The sequence below is a fragment of the Pseudorasbora parva genome, chromosome 12, assembly GCF_024679245.1.
Source record: "Pseudorasbora parva isolate DD20220531a chromosome 12, ASM2467924v1, whole genome shotgun sequence".
Classification (NCBI taxonomy): domain Eukaryota; kingdom Metazoa; phylum Chordata; class Actinopteri; order Cypriniformes; family Gobionidae; genus Pseudorasbora; species Pseudorasbora parva.
The window spans coordinates 34,136,624-34,164,230 of NC_090183.1; the positions used below are offsets into that span (position 1 = coordinate 34,136,624).

The following is a 27,607-nucleotide window of genomic DNA, read 5'->3' on the forward strand; positions in this document are numbered from 1 at the left end:
AGTTTTGTTTTGAAAGTTTGCTTAACTTTTGTTGTTTGGCTATTTGTTTCTTGTGACTTCAGTTTTAAAGCTGAATCATTTTGTTCTTTCTAAATTTGGACATTATTATATTATATTGTTATAATATTATTAACTATTTTGTTGCCATCTTGGTCAATCCTTTAACCTTTAACCCTTTTCAAACCAGTTTGAATTTGTGGGTAAAGTTTGGTTCGATTTAAAATGAACCCTGGTGTGATTTGTTCTGTTAGTGTGGTTTATTTGAATAAGGGTGTTTTCAGACTTTTTTTTTCCTATTATGCTTGCCCCTCTCCCTGCTCCTGCTGGACTGTGTTCGTAATATATTATTTGAGTCTAAACGGGGTGCGTTTGCATCAAAGCAGCAAAAAAAAAAAAAAAAAACATTTCTGCAAGATGAATATGGAAGGGGGTCTGCTGGAAGCTAGATATTTTACTTTATCATGTGTTAAATATAGATATGTTTTTTACAAAAACTCAAATTTTGGGCTGTCATTTACTTCCATTATAATGCTTGGAAGTTGTTTGGCTATCACCAGACCAAGCTCAAATTAAGATTGAACACTAGTCTGTGGAGTCTGCTCTGTATTTTCTACTGCACAAGAGGCGTGATCAACAGGCATAGTTCAAATGACTCTGTATGCAGTTGGATAGCCCTTCAACCAATCAGACCACAGGAGGCGTGATCAACGGGCAATGACCCATCGCTTCTCTATCCGTCATCGTCACCCGCCAATAGCGCACTGGTGAATAAGCCAATCAGTGATTGGTTCCCGCAAAAGTGTAACAGAAGCAGTAGAAATGCATGTACGGGTTTCCAGGCTGAGTTGCCGGCCGGCGGGCGAAATCAAATCGCCGGCACATTAGGCTGGGTTTAAGAGCCAGAATGTTTAAAAAACAACAACAACAACTCCAATTTTATTTTTCAGAAAGAAAGTCATATACATGCATGCAAATGTGCCATACTGCTACATAATTATTTATATTTTGTTACAACTTGCAGATATATCCCCTCATGTTTTGAAGGGAAAATATAACTGCTGTGAATAATTGTTCAACGGATTCAGTTTCAAAACACTGGATGAATTTAGTACTGATTCTTGGTAGTAGTGCAGTGATGACTTATGAAGTCAACACCCTAAAATGGTATTTATGGGTGTCTGTATGTTTGGGTCTCTGTGACATTTGTCTGGACTGGTGTATTGCTCAAGGTGCTGTTATTAGTGTCAACTATGTGATTGTGTGAAGTTCTCTCTGCTTTTTACAGTTGGGAGTCTGGTGTCGTTAATTTGTTTTTTTTATTTTGCTTGTTTTCCATTTGAAACTTGAGTTGGGCAAGTTTCAGAATTATTGCTCAAGTACTCGGTCAGGCTTTGATAGCATTATAAGGTGACTGCTGACTAGTTGGCCAAAATAGAAAATGTTACAGTTGCTAATGTTCCCCAAAAGACCTCTGCCTTCTCTGCCATTTTATTTTATATGAGACATTTATAATGTTACAAAATATTTATATTTCAAGTAAATACTGTTCACTTAAATTTTCTAAAGGATCAAAGAGTTGTTGATCGAGTATGTTTGACCAAATTTTGATCGTTTTGTTGAGTATTCTCATAAAAGCAGTCTTAAATTAGTTAAATAACGTCTTAAATGAACTTAAAGAGTTGTGAGAAAATGAGATGCGTTGGACGGTGTGTCCGATCCGTGCCATGTTTGGCAGCGCCAGATCTTAGTCACAACAGCCTAATAAAACAGTTGCTGTGATGTTTGTTTATTTAATGTTAATCAAAGAACAAAAATAACAGAGAAAATTATAGCTTAAATAATGATTAATCTATATTTAATTATTTATGCAATACCAACTGTTTAATAACTTTATTTAGTTTCTGTATATGTTAGACAGGTAAATATGACATTAATTATAATGGGTTTATGTGAACATTGTTCAATTTTTATTTTATTTTTTTAAGCCTAATAAATGTTGAAATTGATAGCTTTTAATTATACTGTAATGTTGAATGTCTATCATTTTAATGTAAAAAAAAAATCAAGAGACATCAATAGCAGTTTTAGCATCAGTGATACTGGAATTTTTATTCATTTATTTATTTATTTTGTTTTTTGGTCAACAAGCAAAATTCCAGTTGCAATCATTTTACACAGAATAGCATAAGTCATATAGGTACATACATAAAATTGGGTATATGCATGCAGACATACATAACCAAAAAAAAAAAAAAATGTTTGCACTCTTATTAACCGAAGGTGTAGGCTGAAGCTAAAGCTTTTGCTTACCCTTAACTTCACACAAGCAGCACTAATTGACATTAATTTAATATCAAATATAAGATCTTCTCAATGTGTATTTAATTGACATTAATTTAATATATCAAATATAAGATCTTTGACATGATCTTATATTTGATATATTAAATTAATGTCAATTAAATACACATTGAGAAGATCTTATATTTGATATATTAAATTATTCTCAATGTGTATTTGGAAGAACATTCTTTGTTATTATTATATTTATTAATTGCCTTCATTCATAAAAAGATGCCATTACAACAAATATTTAAAATATACTTTCTTTAAGTTCTTTCTTGAATTTGGTATATAAAATATAAATATAAAAACAATTAAATAATTATTTTTAAAAATGTATTCGATTGACAGCACTAATTGTTTTGTTAGTTGAATGTTGTCTAATTTCTTTAAATTATAATACATAAATTGTTAAAATGATCCAGCTATAACAATATCTTCTCTGTTACAGCGAGCCTTCTCTTCTGAAGGACTGAGCGAGATGTGGAATGAAATGGTGAAGGATGAAGAAATTGTCTTTGACAGAGAAGAGTCTGCTCATCCAGGTAAAAGCCACATTACCCTCGAATCCTATTGGATTACAATATATTTGTGAAGTTGGCTTTTCATGATGTTTTCTAAAACTTCTGAATTTCTCAGAGGACTGTGCCGATTGCACCCAAAAGAAAGATGATACGAACGATAAGGAAAAGAAGGAAGAGGAGGAGGCAGTGGCAGCTTCATCTTTACATCACTCCATCATTGAGATGTGGGACTGGGGGAGGCAGCCAGGTGGGTGGTGATACTTAATGACATGCTCTGGGTTCAAATGGAGAGTGCTGAACTCAACATGCTGATTACTGCATCCTCTGACTACCATCTTGCAAGGTCATCAACCCACTCATACGTCATTGGCTCAATTTGCATATGATTTCCTGCATACTAAAAAACTAATCTATAAATACTTTCTAAAACATTTCAAGATCTTGAGTTGCATGCAGTCTAGCCGTTTAAAAAAATAAACCCGTCCAGTGTTTTGTGTGCGACTGCTGTCCACCATGCTGTTGTGACCAACCACAAAATTAAAAATGATGCTACATTTTAACACGTTTGTATGTAATTCAGTAAAAGTCATGTCACGCATTGATCATTGTTTTCTTGGTCGATCAATACTGTCTCTTCCATCTCTCGCACTAGGTATGCACTGATACCATTTTTTTCAGAACCGACCCAATCCAATATAAAAAATTTGACCGATTCGACCAAAAATTCGAAGTATCGACCGATACCAATGCAGTTTTGTTTAAAAATTGTAGAATGTAGAATTTCTATACCTCAGTCTGTTGAACTGATAATAAATCTTTTGTGAGTTAAACACAATCTACTAAATACAGGCAGCTTTACTTATAAAACCCTTGTAAACATTCCCAGTGTATTGTATAATATATATAAAATAAAAATTATATATATTTTAATACATTTTTTTATTTTTTCAGTTTAGAGCATTTAAAGGGGTACTTCAGCGCTGGGAAGATGAATCTGTATTTAAACTGGGTCATCAATGTAGTAGAAATGTGAAATTATTTTTGAATTTGGTGCCTTCTAGACTGAGAAAAGACAGAAAATGGGGATGAAAGACTACAATTCCCAGAATGCTTCGCTGCCCTGTGAGGCCATTCACAAAGCCACCTACTGGATTGACTAAGTTGGAGAAGACACTACAATTAAAAACTGAACGTGTCTGTTCAATATAATGAGTGAGTCACCACGCAAGTATCGCACTGAGCACTAACTGCTGGAGTGAGATAAATGAGCTGATGAGCTCTCGTGATGAGAGCTGAGGTAATCGTGACTACACTCGCGGCATACATTCACAACGCGAGTTCAGTCTGGCGCGTTTCAGTTCATGCCTTTGCAAGCTTAACTTTGATAGAAATTAATTTGGGAAGTTAAAAGACTTACATTGCTCACCATAGCTCCATTTAAATGAGTGCCTGTAGCTGCCAGCTGAGCTCTGAGTGTGAGCTCCCATCCCTCATGCGCGGGTTCAAAACATGCGGAAATGGCTCCCTCTGCTGGCTCTAGTCTTTAGCCTTTGGCCAAACATTCCTCCTATGATGCAAATATCGTCAATTTGCATCATAGGAGGAATTTTTCCAGAAATAAAATGCATACATTTCTTGTCTCAGTGGGATATGAGAGGGGAAAGCACAATCATTTGAATATACTTCAGGGTTTCTACTGATACAAAGCCATATGCTAATCGTTGAAGTAACCCTTTAAGTATGAATTTGAATGAATAAATGTAGGCTAAAAGTAAAACCGATTCTTCATTATAAAACATTGATTAAAAGCTACTGTATTAAAGTTTTTTTTTAAATTATTATTAAAATCATTTTAGAGGTGAACTGTCCCTTTAAGGACAGCGTGTTCACGACCTGCTTGCATCTCATAGACACGTGATTTTACTTTTACTTTAGACATAAACGACTGCGTTTATATGACCTTGTGTGTATTTGACAGTATTAGCGCAGTAAGACTGTCGAGTAATCACGTGTGTTTGACAGACATTTAGTGCATGCGCTCATTGCAAAACAGTGCATAGCACGTGAATGAAATGTTTAACCGGCAAGGCTTTAAAACGCAGCTAACACCCCTTAACTTTAGTGCATATGATTAGATATTTGCTCATATTAATGCATAGACTCACAGGCGCACTCAAAAAGAGCCGAAATATACTGAGAGATATATGTAGAGAAATGGAAATAATTAAATGCAAAGACAAAAATTCACCAGCGCTTATTGAAACCGTGAATGCCGTACCGAATGGTTCAATATTATATTGAGTATTGTGGCATCCCATTTTTATTTATAATGAAGTTGCCTTTAATCCGATCAATAATCCTCTTTTTGCTTTCCTCCGACAAAACCGTTGCTTTCTTATTTTTCTGTGCTGCTTCGGCCATGACTATAACATCAGGCAAACAAACAGTGGTTGGGTTCACTCGTCCGAATTTAAGGAAGTGGGGGTGGTGGTGGAAGTGATGTAAATGCCGTAAAGCACTTCTCGGGTTACTAACTGAAACGCGAAGTTTAAAAGAACGATGAAAAACGATACAGATCCCGTCAGGCTATGGCAGACGTGTCATTCAATCTATTGTAAGTCGATGTATCATCACAAGAGTCATGAAAATATATTATGTAGGTTGAAAGATTTCCTGGTGCTGCTTTAGCTTTTTAAAGCATCAAAGTGGTATTTGTGTAGACTGTCAATGGGGGGAGAGAAGTAATTTGTGTTCAGAGGATGAACAAAATTTTGGGGTAAACCAACCTTGAACGAGGGCAAATGACAAACTCGCACCTGCAAGCCTGCGTTCATCTGCCTCCATTGAGTGCCATGCCCATATCCCAAAATGCAAATGACAACTGACACATAGAACAAAGGTTCCTGCCTTTGTTTTGTTTTTTATATAATCCTTTACATGGATATATATCACACTGCAGTAGAAACTTTCAGTTTTAAGTATTAACTTCGGCTTGTGACATCCCACAACTAATCACCTGCAATGGCCCCAACTTCACACACTGTTCTCCCTCCTCAGCACATGACATCTAAGTGCAAACCCTTGAGCAGTTTCCATTGGCTGTGTTTCCCCTCGGCATAGCACTGTAATGTAGGATAGCAGATGGATTTGCCACATCTAAATGTGGCCCAGTTATTCAGTCCTGTCACCACACAGGTGACCTACTCCGTGTGTGTGTGTGTGTGTGTGTGTGTGTGTGTGTGTGTGTGTGTGTGTGTGTGTGTTTTCTGGCTCCCCTTGGCGCGTGAGGTGTTTGGGGCTCGGGTGACTGTACATACTGTCTGTGAGGTTATTTTTACCCCATGTGTGGTTGTAGGCCCTGTGTGTTTACAGACAAGTCTAGGTGGAGCAGCTTTCTGGTGGGTGATGATAAGGACATTTTCAAGGGGGGTCTATGTGGCTTTCCATCACATGGTAGTAACCCTTCTGATTAATGATGTGTCCCACCCAATGAACTGTCACTCATAATAGTAAAGCTAGCATGATCGTTAAATCTAGGTCTCTTTAATCTATAATCAGATTTCTTTACATCCCATTGCAAAATTATATTATCCATACCAGTGTTTCCAACTGAATTTTGGTTTTGAAGTGGGGAAGCACATCCATCCTACAGTTTACAAATATTTTATTACAAAAACTAAATGCATATTTCTTCTTTTTTTTCTGTGGCGCTGTATATTAAGTATCACATAATAAACACTGTGCTATATTGTTGTATCTTAAAGTAATAGTTCACCCAAAAAACGAAATTCTGTCATTTTGTCACGCTTAAGTTGTTCCAAACATTTATGAATTTCTTTGTTTGCTGAGCACAAACGAAGAAATTTGGAAGAATCTTTGTAACAAAGCATATATCGGCAGCCATTGACTACCATAGTATCCCCCTCCACTATGGTGGTCAATGGCTGCAGAGATCTGCTTGGTTCCAATCTTCCAAAAATCTTCCTTTGTGTTCAGCAGAACAAAAAAATTATACAGTTTTGGAACTTCTTTTGAACACTAAAGTTTATTTAGTGGAACACTAAATGACACAATTTTAAATTTTTGGGTGAACTATCCCTTTAAGATACTTGCATGGTACTGTAATGTTGACAATTTGTGCACACTACTGTTTAAAAGTTGGGGGTCAGTATAAGATTATTTGTTTATTTATTTAAAAATGTATTTATTAAAGTTTATTTATTTATTAAGTTTATATATATATATAAAATAGCATCTATTATTATTATTTTTTTTTTTAAATAATCTTACAGACTTTTGTTTTATACCCATCAAAGAATAACATGCAGGATAAAGAGGCTTATTTTTGCTTTCTGAATGGGAGGATTATAGAGAAACAGGCTCTATTTTTAGTATTATTTTTTTAATCAAGTTTTATTTTCCTTGGTTTTTAAATGTATTCATTCTGTAAAATGAACTCCTTTATCAGATGACCGTTTTTTTTTTTCTTATGCAGGTTGGTAAAGATATTTTATTTAATTTTTTTCCCACATTTTTCCTTTTATAAAATAGCCTGCGTGTTTTGATTTGAATAATCTGGCCCTTGAAAGAGAGCGGTTGAAAAGCCCTATCATTTCCTGTCATCTCTCCATTGTTCTAGTAATAAAAGTGGTGAGGAAAATGGGACATTTACTGATAACAGCACCAACTACCACTATACTAGAATCAAAATGTTGAATTGCAGGAAATAAACGAATGCTGGTGCTTTTTAGCTTCTGTGGGAGCCTGTTTAAATCAAACAAATTGTCAAACAGCTATGTGGAAAGTAAAAGCAGTTCCTTTACTTATCTTTGTGTTACGTTATCAAACCCTTACTTTTTCTTGCTCAGACTCACCCTTCCATGCACTATAACCTCTTATTGGTGCTCTATAAACTGTGCTGCTTCAGGGCCTTTGAGGGTTAGGCAGCTTGGCTTACATAAGGCTTAAGTGGATTTAAGATCGGCTATTTTAATTCACCCTGTCTGCTTGTATGAGGCTTTTATCCAGAGGCTGTGCAGAGATGAATGCGTGCACAGCCGTCCACTGGAACAACAGTCCACAGGAACCAGACGGACGGTTTCAAGAAAGCATAATGAAGGCTTTGATTGGAATGCACTTCAAGGGCTCACGTTGAATCAAACATTGTTATATATAACATCAACATTATAACTAGATCCAATTTAATATAGACTTGCATTTTTGTGCCTTTCGACTTAAAGGGGTACTTCAGCGCTGGGAGGATGAATCTGTATTTAAACTGGGTCATTAATGTAGTAGAAATGTGAAATTATTTTTTAATTTGGTACTTTCTAGACTGAGAAAAGTCAGAAAATGTATTTTTGTCTCATGGGGATGAAAGACTACAATTCCCAGAATGCTTCGCTGCCCTGTGAGGCCATTCACAAAGCCACCGCTACTGGATTACAGAGACTGAGTTCCTACAATTGAATACTGAACGTGTCTGTTCAATATAACGATCGAGTTGCCGCGTGAGTTTCACAGCTGACTCAGATTAGGAGTCAGATTACATTTAACGTCATAAATGAGTTGATGAGCTCTCGTGATGAGAGCTGAGGTAATCGCGACCACATTCGCGGCATACATTCACAACGCGTTTTCAGTTCATGCCTTTGGAAGCTTAACTTTCATAGAAATTAATTTGAGAAGTTAAAACACTTACATTGCTTAGCATCCGTTTAAATTAATGCCTGTAGCTGAGCTGTGCTGTAAGTGTGATCTCCATTCCCCATGCACGAGTTGAAAACATGCGGAAATAGCTCCGTCTGCTGGCTGTAGTCTTTAGCCTCTGGGCAATCATTCCTCTCGTGACGCAAATATCGTCAATATGCGTCACGAGAGGAATTTTTCCAGAAATAAAATGCATAAATCTCTCGTCTCAGGGGGATATAAGGGGGGGGAGCACGATCATTTGAATATACTCCAGGGTTTCTACTGATACAAAGCCAAATGTTAATCGCTGAATAAAATTTCATATTATTTCTCACTGTTGTACCATACTTCTATCATGATATTCAAAACTGCAATAAAAAGCTAATGTCTTAGGGCATTCATCAAAGAGACTTTTGAGCACATTTTGCCAGTAGGTACCTGTGAAAGTTATTCATTAATTTGTTCATTTGATTTTGTTTTAATACCTTATTCATTCAGGAATTAAGTAAATGGCTCTCTTTATGAATGGGCGATTGAATAATTGGTTCACCTGATTCGTTAAAAACCTGGATTCATTCAGTAATGAAACACTACAGGGAGTGCAGAATTATTAGGCAAATGAGTATTTTGACCACATCATCCTCGTTATGCATGTTGTCTTACTCCAAGCTGTATAGGCTGGAAAGCCTACTACCAATTAAGCATATTAGGTGATGTGCATCTCTGTAATGAGAAGGGGTGTGGTCTAATGACATCAACACCCTATATCAGGTGTGTATAATTATTAGGCAACTTCCTTTCCTTTGGCAAAATGGGTCAAAAGAAGGACTTGACAGGCTCAGAAAAGTCAAAAATAGTGAGATATATTGCAGAGGGATGCAGCAGTCTTAAAATAGCCAAGCTTCTAAAGCGTGTTCATCGAACAATCAAGCCTTTCATTCAAAATAGTCAACAGGGTCGCAAAAAGCGTGTGGAAAAACCAAGGCGCAAAATAACTGCCCATGAACTGAGAAAAGTCAAGCGTGCAGCTGCCAAGATGCCACTTGCCACCAGTTTGGCCATGTTTCAGAGCAACATCACTGGAGTGCCCAAAAGCACAAGGTGTGCAATACTCAGAGACATGGCCAAGGTAAGAAAGGCAGAAAGTCGACCACCACTGAACAAGACACAAGCTGAAACGTCAAGACTGGGCCAAGAAATATCTCAAGACTGATTTTTCTAAGGTTTTATGGACTGATGAAATGAGAGTGAGTCTTGATGGGCCAGATGGATGGGCCCGTGGCTGGATTGGTAAAAGACAGAGAGCTCCAGTCCGACTCAGACGCCAGCAGGGTGGAGGTGGAGTACTGGTTTGGGCTGGTATCATCAAAGATGATTGTCAAGCTCAACTCCCAGTCCTACTGCCAGTTTCTGGAAGACACCTTCTTCAAGCAGTGGTACAGGAAGAAGTCTGCATCCTTCAAGAAAAACATGATTTTCATGCAGGACAATGCACCATCACAGGCGTCCAAGTACGCCACAGCGTGGCTGGCAAGAAAGGGTATAAAAGAAGAAAATGTAATGATATGGCCTCCTTGTTCACCTGATCTGAACCCCATTGAGAACCTGTGGTCCATCATCAAATGTGCGATTTACAAGGAGGGAAAACAGTACACCTCTCTGAACAGTGTCTGGGAGGCTGTGGTTGCTGCTGCACGCAATGTTGATGGTGAACAGATCAAAACACTGACAGAATCCATGGATGGCAGGCTTTTGAGTGTCCTTGCAAAGAAAGGTGGCTATATTGGTCACTGATTTGTTTTTGAATGTCAGAAATGTATATTTGTGAATGTTGAGATGTTATATTGGTTTCACTGGTAAAAATAAATAATTGAAATGGGTATAAATTTGTTTTTTGTTAAGTTGCCTAATAATTATGCACAGTAATAGTCACCTGCACACACAGATATCCCCCTAAAATAGCTAAAACTAAAAACTAAAACTTCCAGAGTTTTTTGTGTTCATTGAGAACATGGTTGTTGTTCAATAATAAAATTAATCCTCAAAAATACAACTTGCCTGAAAATTCTGCACTCCCTGTACTGTGTTGCTCAGAGTTGCAGAATGGTTATGTTGTGGCTTTATAGGTAATATTTTCTTTGGCAAAATAAACAAACAATATTCTGTCTAAAATATTACCACAACATTAACTTCTTATTTATTGAACTGTTGTATAAAACACATGACATTATATTTTTTCCTATTATTTGTACAGAACCCGTAGAGCTAAAGGACTGTCTGATGGCGCTGGTGGATGACCAACAGAAGCTTTCTTCGCAGACAGCTAAGAGCACACTCTCCGCCCTGCGTCTGAGCCAGAGACTGGTGATTCTGGAGCGCTACCTCATCTCACTCACCCACAGCATGATGGAGGAAAAGTACAAAGTGCGCTGGAAGATTCCCCTCAGCCCTCCGCTCTCTGCCATCGATAATAAAAGGTGTGAGGAAAAAAAGAGCTTTGTTTGAAGTTGGATTACTTTTTAAACTGCTCTGGTTAGAAGCAATGGAAATAATGGTCTGACATGTTTTGTCTGTTTCCTTAGCACTCGACCAGTCAGTAAAGGAGTGGAGGGTTTGGCCAGGGTGGGATCAAGAGCAGCACTTTCCTTTGCTTTTGCCTTCCTTCGCCGAGCCTGGAGATCAGGTAAGCTGTTTCCAGCATGGTTTGGCTGGCCATCAGGGTTACTTGGGTAGTGTAGGGTTTTCACAGGTCCAAAATTTTAGATAGTTAGGGGGGTTCAGGGGTCGTCCCCCTGAGAATTTTAATTTCTCTGATCTACTTGTGTGCTTTTTAAGATGTTTGAAGGCCAAAAATATGGATATGAATTGATAGTTTTATAACCATGCCATTGGACAGTAGATTATTTGCCAATACGTGCTTGCTCCTCTGTCATCTGCATCACTCTTTCTCGTTATCTTTCCCTGTTTCTTCATCTCTTAAAGCTGAGCGTTAATTGATAATCTTTTAATTTCTTCTGTCAGCTGATATTTAGCCTATGTTTTATTAATAATTTTCTTGGTCAAGTTAATTTATTGAAGGCTGTAACTAGTAAGTAAGCTTTATTTATATCAAATAAGTTTTATTAAATTAATTCACAGTATACACATTCAATATTATTCCAATATGATGAAAATGGCTTTGTTAATGTTTCTTGTCCACTCACATTGACAGTTACTAATTATTACATTGCATGAATCACATAAACGTATATGCACCTTTTTTATCAAAATGGTGAAATTAGACAATTTTATTGGTTTGCCTGAATTTTTTTTTGTCATCCATATAAAAAAGCTGTCAAATATAAAATGTTTTACTACTTAGATCTCACACTTTATGGCTGTTTACTGAAGCGCAGCGAGGTTTGGGCTGCAAATTCGCGTGAGCATAAAGCCCACCTACTTTGATTTGGTCATCAGCATAAATTAGCTGTCAAGGCTATCCTATTCAAATCAAAGTGATAAATGAGTTGGGTCAAAAGTAATCTAAAAATAGTCAGATTATAATTTCCTTAAATGTGTAACGGAATGTAATGGATTATGTTATTACTGTAACATTTTTTGTCATGTCATTTGGAATCAGTACCTATCTGACTGCTATTTGTTAGTAATCTACCCAGCTTTGCATGCAGATTACCCAGCATCCATTGCCCGAAATAGGCTTTGATTTACAACAACACTTTTGTTGACAAAATGTTTAAGGGATCTGTTTTCTAATTCTTAGAAAGAATTTATTGCTACTTCTTTTTCCTTTGTAACCTGAATCTCCAGTTGGTCTGTAGCCCTCATGAAGTATTCCATTTTAAAATTAAGCTTATAATATGAAACTCCATGATCCCCTTTTAGGATTTCTGTCTCATACCGATCCGCATAAGAAATAACATGCAGAGACAGAATGTTGTGTCCATAAACCAGAATCCATTGCTTCAAAACCATATATTTTTTTAAAATATTGACACGCATTACTGAACATGAAGCATATGAAGGCATCCCATGATATTACTGACTAATGCATTGATCTAGTGTAATATATTAGTGACTTTTAATGAGTTCTATATTTATAAAAGTTGTTGGGTCAAATTATTGCTCAACTGGTAGATTTTATGAGCTTAATGTGAAGGGCCATATAAATTGGGCCAGGGATTAATCTCTACTTGATACAAACGGTTGACTTTGCAGCTTAAACCGGAGTAGAGGGCAAAAATGAGCAGAAATGTATTTTCTGCTTGTAGCTGAAACCCTGGGCAGAAGTTTACAGACTGGTGGGAGATCTAGTTTTGATGTCTAGATGTTGAAAGCAGTGCAGCACAGTGTCCACAGGGAATGGGTGGATACAGCCTCTCTGGCCCAGGAAATAAAGCCGCCCTGAAACCTGAGCCATATGCACATTCCATTGAATGACTGAGAAATGCTATAGTTGTGAGAATATGAGAGAAAGGGATAGGAAAGGGAGGAGGCAGATGTATGAGAGGAAGGGTAAATGTTTATCCTGTGTTAAAGTTTAGATTGTTTGACTTTGGTGAAAGAGACATCCTAATATTTTGCACACAGAGCTGGATGGTATAATGGTCTATAGGAGGCCTGCTTTAAGAATTAATTTAAGAAAGTGCATCAAAGCCTTTGGACCCTATTGATTTGTGTACATTTTTATAATGTTTGTTTTAAAGTGTAGAGACTTGTTTTTTACTCTATTGTTACATTTTATTAATTAAAGCAGCAGTTTTTGCGCTGATGCTAGTTTTTGCCATTTTATTTGTGGATAGTCCTATTTTTGCTTTTGTGTCCATTAAGTTCCAAATAGAAAGTATAGAATGTGAAGATGCAACTTCTGTTAGTTTGACAGTGCATACTGTCCTAAATATCGAGGAGCTGAAGCACATTTTGCTAATGACAGCCCATACTGAAAAAAAAAGAAAACACATTTTCCAATTTACTAAATCTTATTATTTGAGATCTACGCAACAAAATTGTGTTTCTCTTCTAAACATGATTTTTTTTGTTGCTTTCGATTAATGTAATTCTCTAAAATATGCAATCTAATAGATTATATTATTCAGGGTGAATGTGAACAAATCAAGTACTTGAACATGATTTTTGCTGAAACTGTAGTTCCCAGACAAGAAGAGTAAAATTGTTGAACTTATGTGTTATTGGCCCTCATTTATTTATCAATCTTGCGTAGAAACGGGCGTGTATGTTGGCGTAAGATTATGCATACACTCCTCTCACCGCCTGATTTATGAAGCTGTGCGCACCTCTGCAATCCAGGTGTACGCAATACTTACCCTTGATAAATGCCGTGGCTGAAAACGATCGTCATTAGAATAACACGCCCCTATATATTCATGTCTCCGCCTCCCCCACGCCCTCATTTTACGCCATGGACACACGGAAGACGGCAAAGAAGCGAAACTTCTCCGACGTGGAGATCGGGCGCGTTTCAATCATCTCACTAGCCCACTAGTTAGGGCACAGGACATAAGTCAATGGGCTGACTCCCTGATCAGTGCCCTGAATAATGGACTAGTAAGATGATTGAGACGCGCCCATCAAGACCATCATCAGGGAAGTGGAAATTTGGGAGTTTAAAGAGTGGGATTAAAGGCACCCACAAAAACAAAATATGGACCCAAATTACTAGTGTGGGGGTTGAGAAGCACACTCCAGCAGTTTAAATAGCTGTTGAGGATGAGAAATTACCTATCACAATGCATTATTTTATAGCACGTTTCGTATCACGGCACATGTATTGGGGTGTACGATAGTGATGATGATGTGATGTGGAGTACCATTCATTCACTTTTTATTATTAATGACGCTTATTGTTATTTGGAAGAATAATGTCGTTATTATTTATTTTATTATTATTATTATTATTATTATTTAAAAAAAGAAGAATGTCATTTTTGTCAATCCAGAATGTCAATCCATGTTGCACAAAAATAAACACAGAAGTTTATAATTACTATGTTGTTGTTGTTGTTTTTTTACAGTGGGTCATAATATATCATTAGCATATCTTTGTCAGCGCGTTTTTTGGTGTTAGGAATAGTTTTTCTGCGCATTCTCACTAACTCAAAACGTTCGTACACCACCTCCTGAGCTGGCGTAGGATTTGAGCGTGCCGTACGCCAACGTCCATATTGATAACTCTCGAAGTCACCGTGGTTTTGGTTGTACGTAAGGTGTACCCTGGAAATGTAGTGTACGCGCTTTTGATAAATTAACACATTGTATGTGTTGTTTGGGCAAAATTAGATAAGGGGGAGACTTTATTGTTTAATAGTGTTTAATGTTTAATTGTGTTGGAATAATTAGATCCATTTAAATTATACTGGGTTACCATAGTGGAGTAGAGCGGAGCGATTGCTTAGGCTGTGGACTGAGACAGCACTGTCATTTAAGGGCATTGCATAGCACTTGACATGATCATTATGTGCTAGTGCTTAAACCAATGAAATGTATACTATATAAAGAAGTTTGGATTCACACTCATTAACTTTGTGTGTTTGTGCCATCTCAGGTGATGATGCAGACCTGTGCAGTGAGTTACTGCAGGAGTCTCTGGACGCTCTTCGGGCTCTCCCAGAAGCTACACTGTTTGATGAGGGCACAGTGTCTCCTGTCTGGCTGGAGGTTGTCGAGAGGGCTACCAAATTCCTCAGGTTTAATTGTCATCTTTACTATTCCCAAATGCAGAAGTAGTGGTATTGTTTTCTATGTAGTAAGTTTTTGTCTAAGAAAGCTTACACTAATTTTCAAAAGTTTAAGGTCAGTAAGATTTTTTAAAAATGTTTTTGAAAGAAGTATGCTGTGCTCATTGGTCACAAGGCTATGTTTATTTGATAAAAAAATACATTAAAACACTGTGAAATATTATTACAATTTAAAATAACTGTTTTTACATTTTAATATATTTTGTAGTTTATTCCTGTGATGATTTGAATTTTCAGCAGCCATTACTCCAGTCTTCAGTCTATATGTAGAATTTTAACGTTTTAAGTGATCATAAATTCTTGGGGGTAAAGCGTTGGGGTAGTTACTCAAAAAAAAACAAAAAAAAAAGTTACTAGTTACTTCTGTAAATTGTAATGAGATGAATTTACTAGTTACTTCATTTGAAAAGTAACTTCACCACTTATTACTTTACTTTCCAGTTTCTTATTTTAGAGTAGATGTATGGACAAACATCATAGCCCTATCATCACTTAGCCTGTCAGCATAGTTTTTATTGTATAAATGTTTACAAAATGGCATGTAAAAACCATATGAAAGAAGAATATCCCTATCTGCCCAAAAAAATATGCCTCATGGAAAAACCACAAACAACAGGATGAAGGCGGCTATAATTGTGTCATTTTAAAATGTCAACACACAAGTTTCAAAACACAGGCTTTGGGAAACATGAGAACACAACTTTTTTCCTGAGAACAAAACTAGCTTTTTATTAGATTCATGGCACACACACACACACAAAATAAGGCTTCCATTTGGGTTTCTTTCCAAATTATCACTGGACAGTAGAAAAGTGAAAATGTTTATTTAAAGAAATGTGAATATCGCCAGTGGCCGAACTCCCCTGTCCCCGTCTCCCTCTCTCCTCGCACCAGGAGCTACATTACTCCAGTCGATCTCTATGGCAACGGTGCCCAGCCAAGCACACACACGCAGCACATGCACAGAGCACTTAAACAGATCAAAGCTTCACACACAGGCAACGCGACTTGGGTAACACACGAAAGCGCGTTCCTATAGTCTAGTAAAGTAGTGTAGTTACAGATATTTTTAGTGTAATACTTTGCTTTACTTTGTTACTCAAAAAAGTAATATCGTTACTGTAATCCGTTACTTTGTAACCCGTTACCCTCAACACTGGGGGTAAAGCTGATAAACATAACATTTTAATTTTTGGGTGAATTATCCCTTTAAAGCTTATTTTACCCACCTTTTTACAGTGACATCCATGGAAGTGCCAGTGGAAAAGCACCCAGTAACATTCCCCTGCAGGATCAGCACTTGGCCCTGGCCATCCTGCTGGAGCTCGCAGTGCAGCGAGGAACTCTCAGGTATTCAGAATTCTGTTACATTTGACCAGGGTCCAAAATGCATGTTTCTGCAATTCCTGTTAACTGAAAGACAATTTTTACTCTCAGTTGGCCCTCGATGAGTGTTAATTTTGGACCTTGCATGTGAGACTTTTGGAAGGACTGAATAGTCTTATTCATAAATACTCTAACCTGCTTTTGCATGTGTATTGTAGTCAGCTGCTGTCTGCGGTTCTGCTGCTGCTAAAGCTCTGGGACAGTGGAACCAGAGAGATGGATAATGAGCGCTCAACCCAGGGCACCAGTGCCCCTTTACTGCCCCTCCTGCAGCGCTTCCAGAACATCCACAGCAGTAAGGAAGAGCCTCTTCCCGAAGAGGAGATTGAGGTGAGGTTGAATCAATTAATCATTTTTAGAACTGCACTGTTCTTCCAGGTTTTATATCTCACTACTTTTGTACTCAGATCCTTTCAGCCCCTCTGAGCCCAAATGAGAGCTTTCTGCGTTACCTTACACTGCCTCAAGATAATGACCTGGCCATTGATCTGCGGCAGACAGCTGTAGTCGTCATGGCACACTTGGACCGCCTGGCAGCCCCATGCAGCCCCCCGCAGTGCAGCTCACCAACTTCTAACAAGGTACTGCATGCAACAACATGTTCTACACTTTATTTGCCCTATCACACAGGAAGTCAGCTTCTTGGCTCTAGAGCACAATGATTCTCCAGCAAGCCTCAGGGAACCCTCAGTTAAATGTGATTATGTCCCTTTGCTCCCAGTATACTGCACTATAATCTTTCTATGAGAAAAACTAAAACATTCTTAATGGACCTCAATCTCTTTGTCGTTTCACTTCCAGGGTACACTGCAGGAGGTGATTGGTTGGGGTCTGCTAGGATGGAAGCCTTACGCTAATGTGAATGGACCAATTCAGTGCAAGGCACTGTCAAACCTGGGGGTCACACAGATTGTCTGCTCAGAGAAGGGTTTCTTCATTTTGACCATCACGGGTGCTGTCTACACACAAAATTACAAAAGCACTGCTCTTGTGAGTCCCTCATTTTATTAGCTGAATTCCTTGGTTTTTTTTTCACTTCAAATTGCTGTTGCTGTTTTCTAATTTTGATTTGTACACTATACCAATTAACCTGTGATTTTTTTCCCATCAGGCCCCAATGCTAGTCCATGCATTGTCATCTAAGAAAATAATGAAGCTTGCAGCTCATCCTGATGGGCAGCACTACTTAGCTCTTTCAGTTAATGGAGAGGTGTTCTCTTGGGGTTGTGGAGATGGAGGCAGACTGGGACATGGAGACACCACGTAAGAGCATATCAACTTCATCAAACTTTTAATACTGTCTCTCAGATCCATATCTCTATCTGTATGTATATATGTCTTTTAATGCTCACCAAGGCTACATTTTATACGTTCAAACATACAGTACATTTGTTAAATTGCAATTTAAAGTAATTAAATATATATTTTTATTTATTTTAAAATGTATTTTATTCCTGTGAAGCATAGATCATTTTTGATCCTTCAGAAAACATTCTAATATACTTTGGTGTTAAAAAAAAGAATATCATTCTTTTGTAACTACACATTTCTTTACTTTTTTGAAAAATGTAATGCATCTTTGCTAAATAAAAGTATTAATTTCTTTTAAACAATTACCGGTACCTTAAACCTTTTGAATGTTAGTGTAGCTTGAAAAAACATGTCATGTGTTTCTATGAAAGTGAAATATGAAAGTCTTCTAAGGACTGGTATGTTGCCATAGCCTGACAAGCCAGACCCACATCAAGATGTTGGGTCTGGAAACTCACCATTAACAGGCTCAGTCTGAGGGGCGGGATAATCGGTTGTCTTTCAAATTCCCTACAACTGACCATAGCAATGTGAAGCGACTGTATCCGGTCGGCAAAACTCCGAACACATCTTCCCTTCTTAGAAATATTTTCAATGTTGTTCTTTCTTTTCTCAAAGAAAAGCCTAACACCAAGTTTTCCAGTCGCGGCCAAAGCTGGTTCAAAAGACAGCCGTTCACCATTTTCTTTGTTTACAAGAAGCACGGAACCTCTGCAACTCTGCCATCATTATGTTAAGCCCACCCACGACTCTATACACGATGTGATTGGCCTACCCAGAGTTTGTTTTTTCCAGCTCTTAAATCTAAGGAGAAGTTGCTAGACTACACTAGATTTGCTGCACAATAGAATTTCTGCCGCTAGGGTGCATCTAGATTTCTAGGCTAATGTTGCCATGGACTGTGTGAAATACAGTTTAGCATTTATTCCACAATTAATGCTAAATTCTGAAAGTATATTCCATAAAGTATATTTCAAATGTGTAATATAAAAAGCATATATAATAATTTTTTTTACACAATTTGTTGTTTGATTTTTTGTATATTTCTTGCACTTCTACAGGTATTTAGAGGAACCTACCATGATTTCCGTATTCTCAGGGAGGCCAACGGGGAAACAAGTCATGCACATTGCATGTGGCAGCACGTACAGTGCAGCGATCACAGCAGATGGAGAGCTGTATACATGGGGCCGGGGAAACTATGGCAGGCTGGGACACGGTAATATCTATAGTATAAACCCAGCTAAAATCTACCTGTTTATACCAAGACATGTCGAATCTTACTTCAAGACCATTTGAAATGTTGTCTGCCTTGTTTCTAAAGGCTCCAGTGAGGACCAGACCACTCCTATGCTGGTAACTGCTTTAAAAGGGCTTAAGGTGCTTGATGTTGCTTGTGGAAGTGGAGATGCTCAGACCCTTGCTGTGACTGAAAATGGTATGAAATCTAAAAAGCGCACTTTCAGAAGTGGTTTTAAAATAATGAGTGAATATGATATGATTGTATTTATCTTGTTTGCTCTTTACAGGGCAGGTATGGTCATGGGGTGATGGGGACTACGGTAAACTCGGCCGTGGGGGTAGCGACGGATGCAAGACGCCAAAACTCGTGGAGAAGCTGCAGGATTTGGATATCGTGAAGGTGTCCTGCGGGAGTCAGTTCTCTGTAGCTCTTACTAAAGATGGACAGGTGTACACCTGGGGCAAAGGAGACAATCAAAGACTCGGCCACGGCACTGACGAACATGTCCGCTATCCCAAACTGCTTGACAGTCTACAAGGTTCAGAGTTTTCCTTTGGTTTCAGCCATTGTTTTCACAAAATATACATTTCAGGTTTTTCAACACAGATTTTTTTTTTACATGTTCAATTCCATGTGGATAAAAATCAAATCTCTTTTCTTTTTTCCCCTGTTGAATATTGAAAAATTCCATTTCATGCTTGATCATCAGTTTTCATTTGCATTTAATGTAAAGTCTGCGCTTAACTCATTATTTGTCAATTTAGGTAAGAGGGTGGTGGATGTAGCGGTTGGGTCTACACACTGCCTGGCCCTCACAGAAGAAGGAGAGGTGCACAGCTGGGGAAGTAATGATAAACTACAGCACTTTGACACACTCTTCTCCAATAAGAAGCAACCTAAAGCCCTCCCGGGGCTCAACTCCAAACACATAGTGGGCATCTCCTGCGGCCCTGGCCAGGTATAACCTGTCAGTCACCAAGATGTGATGCATTGTACACTACATTTGACTGTGCATGCTTATTTTCTTTTATATATTCTCTCAGAGTTTTGCATGGTCATCATGCTCTGAGTGGTCCGTGGGGCTCCGTGTACCATTTGTGGTGGACGTATGCACTATGACCTTCGACCAGCTGGACTTGCTGCTGCGGCAGGTCAGCGAGGGCATGGATGGCAGCTCTGATTGGCCACCGGCACAGGAAAAAGAATGCATGGTTGTGGCTGCTCTCAACCTACTCAGACTACAGGTCAGCCATCTAAACTATTAGTCTGACAGAATGTACATTTATTTATTCTAAACCAACTGTTGAATGTTTGTCCTCTTAAAGAGATAGTTCCTTTAGAAATGAAAATCATCATTGTTTTTAATCTATTTCAGCTCCATGCAGCCATTAGTAACCAGGTGGATCCTGAGGAGCTGGGACTGGGCCTGGGCAGTGGACTGCTTAATAACCTCAAGCAGACGGTGGTGACACTGGCCAGCAACGCTGGGGTGCTAAACACTGTGCAGGCGGCCGCCCAGGCCGTGCTCCAGAGTGGCTGGTCAGTGCTACTGCCCACTGCAGAGGAAAGAGCAAGAGCCCTGTCCTCACTGCTGCCCAATGCAGGTCAGTGCATTGGATTCTGAATTCTGTGCTTGGAAAACTGCTAGATAATGCTTGATTAGTATTTAGCTTATACCTTTCAGGGCTGTACAGTGCGACGGATATGTTGTATGTGCTACAAAAAAAATTGGTATGTGTGATACATTTACCACAGTAGCATGGTACGATACAGTTTAGCATGTGAGACAGAGCTTGTTTGTGTGAAGTGAGAATTTTTTTGTGCTTGTGTGAAGTTAATCTAGGACTGCACAAGTGACTGAAATTAAACCAAAATCGTGATTTTAGCTTAATGAAATTATAAAATCATAAAGGCAGGATGATGAATTGGGAAATCAAATTTCCCTTGAGCTTTTGATATATAAAAAGTCATGGTAGTATAAGGATATCCTGTAAGTTTCAGAGCTGAAAACTTTCTTTCTAGTCAAAGAAAAGCTTTTATTAACACCAGGCCCAGAAAATGATCGACCTCAGAATATGCCACACCTTGACATCATTGTGTGGCGAAACACCGCCTCTACAGAATAATAAGCATGTCTAATTCAGTAGTCCCGCCTACCGATTCGCGGAGCTGTTCTGATCGCTAGCCGGCAGCGATAAACATGCTTAAGAAGATAGCAAGAATTTGCGCTATTCCTGGTAACACAGTCACTGCATAAGCTTCCTTCTGATCCAATTATTAGGAATGTGTGATACATAATTTATTTTTTATGAAGTTCCAGCTCACGTGGGGAAGACATGTACACTAGTTTGCTTTATTTCACTGCGGAATCGTTTGTAAACAAGTCTCAGGTCGAGCTGGATTTGCAGACATATTAAGATTAAAACACAATGCTGTGCCTTCTATATTTGATACGACAAGAATGGTGCAACACCCTTATATGAGTAAAACGTCTTTTTTTATATGTAATAGTAGTCCCGGGGCTGTGTTTTTTCCAGACGGGCTACCAAAACGGAATCCCGTCGGCAAGCCGGTGAATCTCAAATAGTGAAGTAATATTCCTTTCTTGATCTGGGTTTGTGCTTCGCGCTACTATCCACCGATTGGTGCGGGCCAAGTAATACAAAAATAATATTCCAATCAGTCGCAAGTGGATGATAAATAAATCATTGTTTTTGTTTGATAAAGACGTTTACGAGCCCTGGGATCAAGAGAATCATTCCGGTTGCTGTTTTCAAAACAATCCCTCCCTCATTTGAACTGAACTGACAGGGGAGCTCAATAAATATGCAAATCTTATGCAATCCTATTCATTGGCGTTTACGTCCAAGTCTCCAGTGCGGCACGACCATCAAAACCCAGCGTTCAGGAGAGGGCCTCAAAACTAGTGTAGAAAATAGCCTATTACTTATTCATTATGATGTTTTTGAATTTAAAAACCATGCAAACGTCAAGAAAAAATTAGTTGACGGTTCATGACACCTTTAATTTTTTAATAAATATATGTGCAGGTGAAGGACAGCACTGTTCAGAGTGGATTGATTGGTTCGTAGTAAATGCTGCCCCATCTCTGCAAGCACTGTGAGACTGAGCAATCACGCTCAGGCTTGGACCGCAGCAAACATGCCCAGTGTGAAAGCCCCCTTAATGTGCATTAAAAAAAGCAACATGTGCATCTTTCCAAACTTGTAATGAAAAGCGTTCCCAAACCTGTTGTCCAACCAAAGAGAACATTTGATCGAGTGTTTGAAATAACTTACATCTGTGATCAGATGTGCTTCACATCACAGAAAGAGGCAGAAATTATATTATTTTATAATATTCTTTACAGTCGGTATAGAGAAGTGTACAGTACTTTTTTCTTTCTCAGTGAATGTATAAGATTTCCTAACAAAAAATTAAGACATTAATCACAGATTTTTTTGAATCATAATTTAACATTTTATTATAAAGATTTATTGTTCTGTAAAATATACATTTTTATTTATTCTTAAATGCTTGGTGATTAAGTACTAGGTGAATTTTTTTTTCTCTCCCCCCAATACAATTTTGATGGTCAAAAGCATTTCTGTGTTTTTATTTTTTATTTTTAGCATCTGCTAATGAGATGAGTGTAAGTCCTGGCCGTCGCTTCATGATCGACCTCTTGGTTAGTAGTCTGATGGCGGATGGAGGGCTGGAGTCCGCTTTGAATGCTGCCATCACGGCCGAGATCCAGGTCAGCATGTTTTATTCATTAGTCACTTAATTTATCCACCTTTCATGCCTCAGATCTGCAACTCTACAAAAAAACAGACAGAGGAGAAAATGGATTTATGACCCCTGAGGGGAAATTGTTAAAAATGATTAAAAAAATTAATAATGATGTAATATGTTATCCAAAACACACACAAGGTTATTTTTATTTATTTAATTATATTGTTAAAAATTTGTGTTTTGACTTCTCAGTGAACACATTTTTTGTGTATCTTCTGTTAGGATATTGAGGCGAAGAAGGAGGCACAGAAAGAAAAGGAGATCGATGAGCAGGAAGCCAGTGCTTCCTCTCTGCATCGCTGTCGCACCACGCTGGACAAAGACCTGATCAACACCGGCATCTATGAGTCTGCCAACAAACAGAGCCTCCCATTGGTCCAGCTGGTCCAACAGCTGCTCAGGTACTGCAGAGCATCAATCAATCATTTGTAATCTTCAACTAAAGTATCAGTTTCTAAATTAACTTAAATTGCTACTTCTGGTGTATAGCCTGATGTAACTTTTCTGTGTGCTTTGTACCGTAGGAACATTGCTTCGCAGACTATAGCTCGTCTTAAGGATGTGGCACGACGAATCTCAAACTGCCAAGACACAGAACAGGTCAGCAAGGAGCGCTCGGCCTCGCTGGACCTACTGCTGCGCTTTCAGAGGCTGTTAGTCTGCAAATTGTACGTGGGTGTCAATGGCACTGTGGGTGTGGGAGGATACAGTAAGTAGAAGATCTTAATTTAATTTGTGCGTGGCCTTATGACCAGGGATTTTGTTACGGAAGCTGCCGTTTGAGCATCAAGTCAACAGTATCTCTCATTGTCACAGCTTTGAGTCACTCTGAGATTCTGGGAGTAGGATCTCTTTTGAAGAAGTACATGGCTTTGCTGTGCACACATATTGGGGATATTCTTCCTGTGGCCACCAGCATCGCCCTCAACAGTCATCGTCACTTTGCAGAGGTGGCACGTGTCCTTGAGGGAGATCTCACAGGTCTGTATGCTATTTCATGTTAACATATAACAGTCATCATGACTAAATAAAGCTTTAGAACAATTTTGAAATTTAAAGGAAAATTTATAATTCTGTTTAAGTTCTGAAAATGAGCCTGTCTGCTGTCATTATTTTCCTTTTTTCTTTTCTTTATACGTTTTATTTTCTTTATGTGATCTCTTAAGTGTCATGATGTCAAACCCTTTAGAATGAAGACAGTGGTGCAGAGAATTTTCATTGGAAAATTTCAATCTCTTCCTTTCAAAGGGTTTGACGACATGTCTGAAATGATATTTGATCTCATTAATATACAATTTGCACTTCTTAAATTGGTTTAAAAGTTATACCTCATGTGAACAATCTTTAAAGGGTTAGTTCACCCAAAAATGAAATTTATATCTGACTCACCCTAATGACGTTCCACACCTGTAAGACCTCCTTTCATCTTGGAACACAGTTTAAGATATTTTATATTTAGACCGAGAGCTTTCTGTTCCTCCATTGAATGTATGAACGGTATTCTGTCCATATCCAGAAAAGTAATCATCAAAGTAGTCCATATGTGACATCAGTTGGTAAATTAGAATCTCTTGAAGCATCGAAAATACATTTTGGTACAAAATCAGCAAACAAAGATTTGAATGGTTATAAATCAGCGTATTGATTTATGATTCGGATCGCCAATGTAACGTGATTTGAGCAGTTTGATACGCGATCCAAACCATAAATCAATACACTGATTCATAACCGTTCGAATCCTTGTTAGTACTGAATAAAATGCTGAATAAAGTTGTAGTTTTTTGTTATTTTTGGACCAAAATGTATTTGATGCTTCAAGAGAGTCTAATTAACCAACTGATGTCACATATGGACTACTTTGATGTTGTTTTTATTACCTTTCTGGAAAGGGACAGCATACCGTACATGCATTCAACGGAGGAACAGAAAGTTCTCAGTTTAAGATTCTGTCTTTATATTTAGAGAGTGTTCCGAAGATGAACGGGTTTACGGGTGTCGAACGTCATTAGGGTTAGTCATTAATAAAAGACCAACCGTGCCAACCATCCTTCTTCCTCCAGGTGTTTTGCTACCAGAGTTGATCGTGTCCATTGTGCTGCTGCTAACCCATGATGCTGGCCTGATGCAGGAGACTGGATCCATTCCTTTGCTCGCTGCTCTGCTTGAGCACCTGGACCGTTTTAACCATCTCGCCCCTGGTACAGAGAGAGATGATAATGAGGATCTTGCATGGCCTGGACTTATGGGTATGTGAGAAATCCACCCAATGCTCTTCTTTCATAACCTAGAGTGTCTGATTGCACAGTTGAGTTTTGCTTTAATCCAAACCTATTTAAAAATAGGATGGAACATGAGAGATAAACCAAATGTATGAAATATAAAAAAAAAATTTTTTAACACAATATTTCATCAATTCATTAGAACACAGAAATGGACAGTAGAGTAAATGAGGAGCAGTGATGCGCAAATAGCTGTGACCGGTCTTTCTTTTCAGGTTTCTTTTTCAATGGGCCGAGCTCAAAGAACAATGAGGAAGTGTCACTTATCCGCAAAGCTGACCTGGAGAATCATAATAAAGATGGTGGCTTCTGGACTGTTATTGATGGGAAGGTCTATGATATTAAAGACTTCCAGGCTCAGACTTTAACCGGCAACAGCATCCTCGGTATAGCAAACATGTAACACAATTGTCCAAAACCTTTTACTTGAAATAAACTTTCAAATTAAGAGTTTTGTAAGTTCATTGTCATGTGTTTTCCCTCCACAGCCCAGTTTGCTGGAGACGATCCTGTGGTAGCTTTAGAGGCCGCTCTTCAGTTTGAAGACACTAGAGAGTCTATGCAAGCTTTCTGTGTAGGCCAGTACATGGAGGTCTGTCTGACTTTGGATTCACCAGTTTCGACCTGATTTTATTCTACGAATGTTCTGTCTTAATTTTTCTTGTTCTTGTCTGTTCTCTGTTTGTCCAGCCCAACCAAGAAATGGTGACAACACCTGACCTGAGCAGTCTATCCTCACCTCTTATAGATGCTGAGAGGAACCTGGGTCTGCTGCTGGGACTACATGCCTCGTATCTGGCTATGAGCACCCCTCTCTCCCGCATAGAGTTAGAATGTGCCAGTGAGTTAATATATTGTAAATATTTCAGTAGAGCATCAAATATATAAAAATAAATAACAAAAAACAAAATGATTAAAACACTTTTTTTATGTTTAAAATATTTCTCTTTGTAGTCAACTTTACTCTTCTACCTTCCAGAATGGCTCCAGTCATCTATTTTCTTCGGTGGTCTTCAGACGAGTCAGATCCACTATAATTATAATGAGGAGAAGGATGAGGACCATTGCAGCTCTCCAGGGACAACCACTCCTGACAAAGCCAAACTCTACTGCCGCAGAATCACTCTGAGTGATCACGCCCAGCCCTTCCTGCAGGCCATCGCTGACAATAACACCCAGGACCACACTGTGAAGGTCATACACAGTGAAAGACTATCACTTTTAATTGTCTGTCTTTTAATTTGGTATTATTTATCATCCATCCCATTCCCCAAGAAATCACTGTCAAAATGATACTGCATGTAGAATGGATACTGCATCATTTGTGATGTGTTCTGATGGTTAATGTTGGATTCTTTCTTATTTTCTGCAGGACTTTTTATGCCAAATTGAGCGATGCTGTAAACAATACCATCTCATCACTCCCATCACTTTTCCCCTGGAACATCCTGTAGAGGAAGTGGGCCGCCTGCTGCTCTGCTGCCTAATCAAGCACCAGGACCTTGGTAACTTCGTGTTTGTTGTGTATAGTGGTGATTTCTGCGTTGTATTTATAGTTTTAGTTTCTGAAATCCTGCTCACTGAACTAGCCAAAACAGTGTCATTGTTACCGTCTTTTGTTGTTCTTTGGATATTCCTTTTTATTCATTAATAGTAAAATCTGTTTTCTTATATAGGCCATGTTGCCCTCTCTCTTGTTGATCAATATGCCTTGGGTGTAGACCAGGGGAAACAGAGGTCGCTCCCCAAATCTGTGATTGATGTGTGTCGAATGGTGTACCAGGCCAAGTGTTCTCTAATAAAAGTGAGCAAAGACAATCTAAATCCAAATAAATGTTTTCTATTGTATCTTATGAATATTCAGCTTAAGCCATCCCATTTGGGATGCAATTTAGTAATTACAAGAGATTAAATTTAGTACCTTTTTACAGTAGCTTTTCATATATAATGCATTTTAACACCAGGTTTAAGTGTAACATGGTATGTCACCTTGTCATTTACATCATAATGACCTCTTTGACCCCCTCTTTTCTGTGTGGTACAGACACACCAGGAGCAGGGCCGCTCTTATAAAGAGGTGTGTGCCCCAGTGATCGAGAGGCTCCGTTTCCTGTTTAATGAGCTCAGGCCTGCCGTCAGTAATGACCTGTCCATTGTGTCCAAACTGAAGCTGCTGAGCTCACAGCCTCGCTGGAAGAGGATCACGCAGAAACTGATCAGAGACCGCCGCAAAAAGAGAGGTAACTAGTTTAACTGTTCATTTAAATGTTAAAATCTATAATT

At 38.4% G+C, this 27,607-nt stretch overlaps 1 protein-coding gene across 2 annotated transcripts in view; it reads left to right on the forward strand.

Moving 5' to 3' along the window:
- herc2 (HECT and RLD domain containing E3 ubiquitin protein ligase 2) overlaps positions 1-27,607 on the forward strand; it is a 67,345-nt gene that overhangs the window by 2,372 nt on the left and 37,366 nt on the right. For both annotated transcript variants that reach the window (XM_067459956.1, XM_067459957.1), the window contains exons 3-30: positions 2,795-2,888; positions 2,983-3,114; positions 10,813-11,035; positions 11,141-11,241; positions 15,118-15,259; positions 16,550-16,660; positions 16,855-17,026; positions 17,104-17,277; positions 17,498-17,686; positions 17,808-17,959; positions 19,069-19,226; positions 19,332-19,445; positions 19,537-19,788; positions 20,015-20,208; positions 20,294-20,494; positions 20,626-20,854; positions 22,883-23,007; positions 23,268-23,446; positions 23,570-23,754; positions 23,862-24,026; positions 25,106-25,291; positions 25,540-25,710; positions 25,813-25,916; positions 26,015-26,165; positions 26,304-26,518; positions 26,697-26,829; positions 27,001-27,128; positions 27,369-27,564. In XM_067459956.1, the coding sequence (XP_067316057.1) occupies positions 2,795-2,888; positions 2,983-3,114; positions 10,813-11,035; positions 11,141-11,241; positions 15,118-15,259; positions 16,550-16,660; positions 16,855-17,026; positions 17,104-17,277; positions 17,498-17,686; positions 17,808-17,959; positions 19,069-19,226; positions 19,332-19,445; positions 19,537-19,788; positions 20,015-20,208; positions 20,294-20,494; positions 20,626-20,854; positions 22,883-23,007; positions 23,268-23,446; positions 23,570-23,754; positions 23,862-24,026; positions 25,106-25,291; positions 25,540-25,710; positions 25,813-25,916; positions 26,015-26,165; positions 26,304-26,518; positions 26,697-26,829; positions 27,001-27,128; positions 27,369-27,564 (4,576 nt within the window). The remainder of the gene's footprint in view (positions 1-2,794; positions 2,889-2,982; positions 3,115-10,812; positions 11,036-11,140; positions 11,242-15,117; positions 15,260-16,549; positions 16,661-16,854; positions 17,027-17,103; positions 17,278-17,497; positions 17,687-17,807; positions 17,960-19,068; positions 19,227-19,331; positions 19,446-19,536; positions 19,789-20,014; positions 20,209-20,293; positions 20,495-20,625; positions 20,855-22,882; positions 23,008-23,267; positions 23,447-23,569; positions 23,755-23,861; positions 24,027-25,105; positions 25,292-25,539; positions 25,711-25,812; positions 25,917-26,014; positions 26,166-26,303; positions 26,519-26,696; positions 26,830-27,000; positions 27,129-27,368; positions 27,565-27,607) is intronic.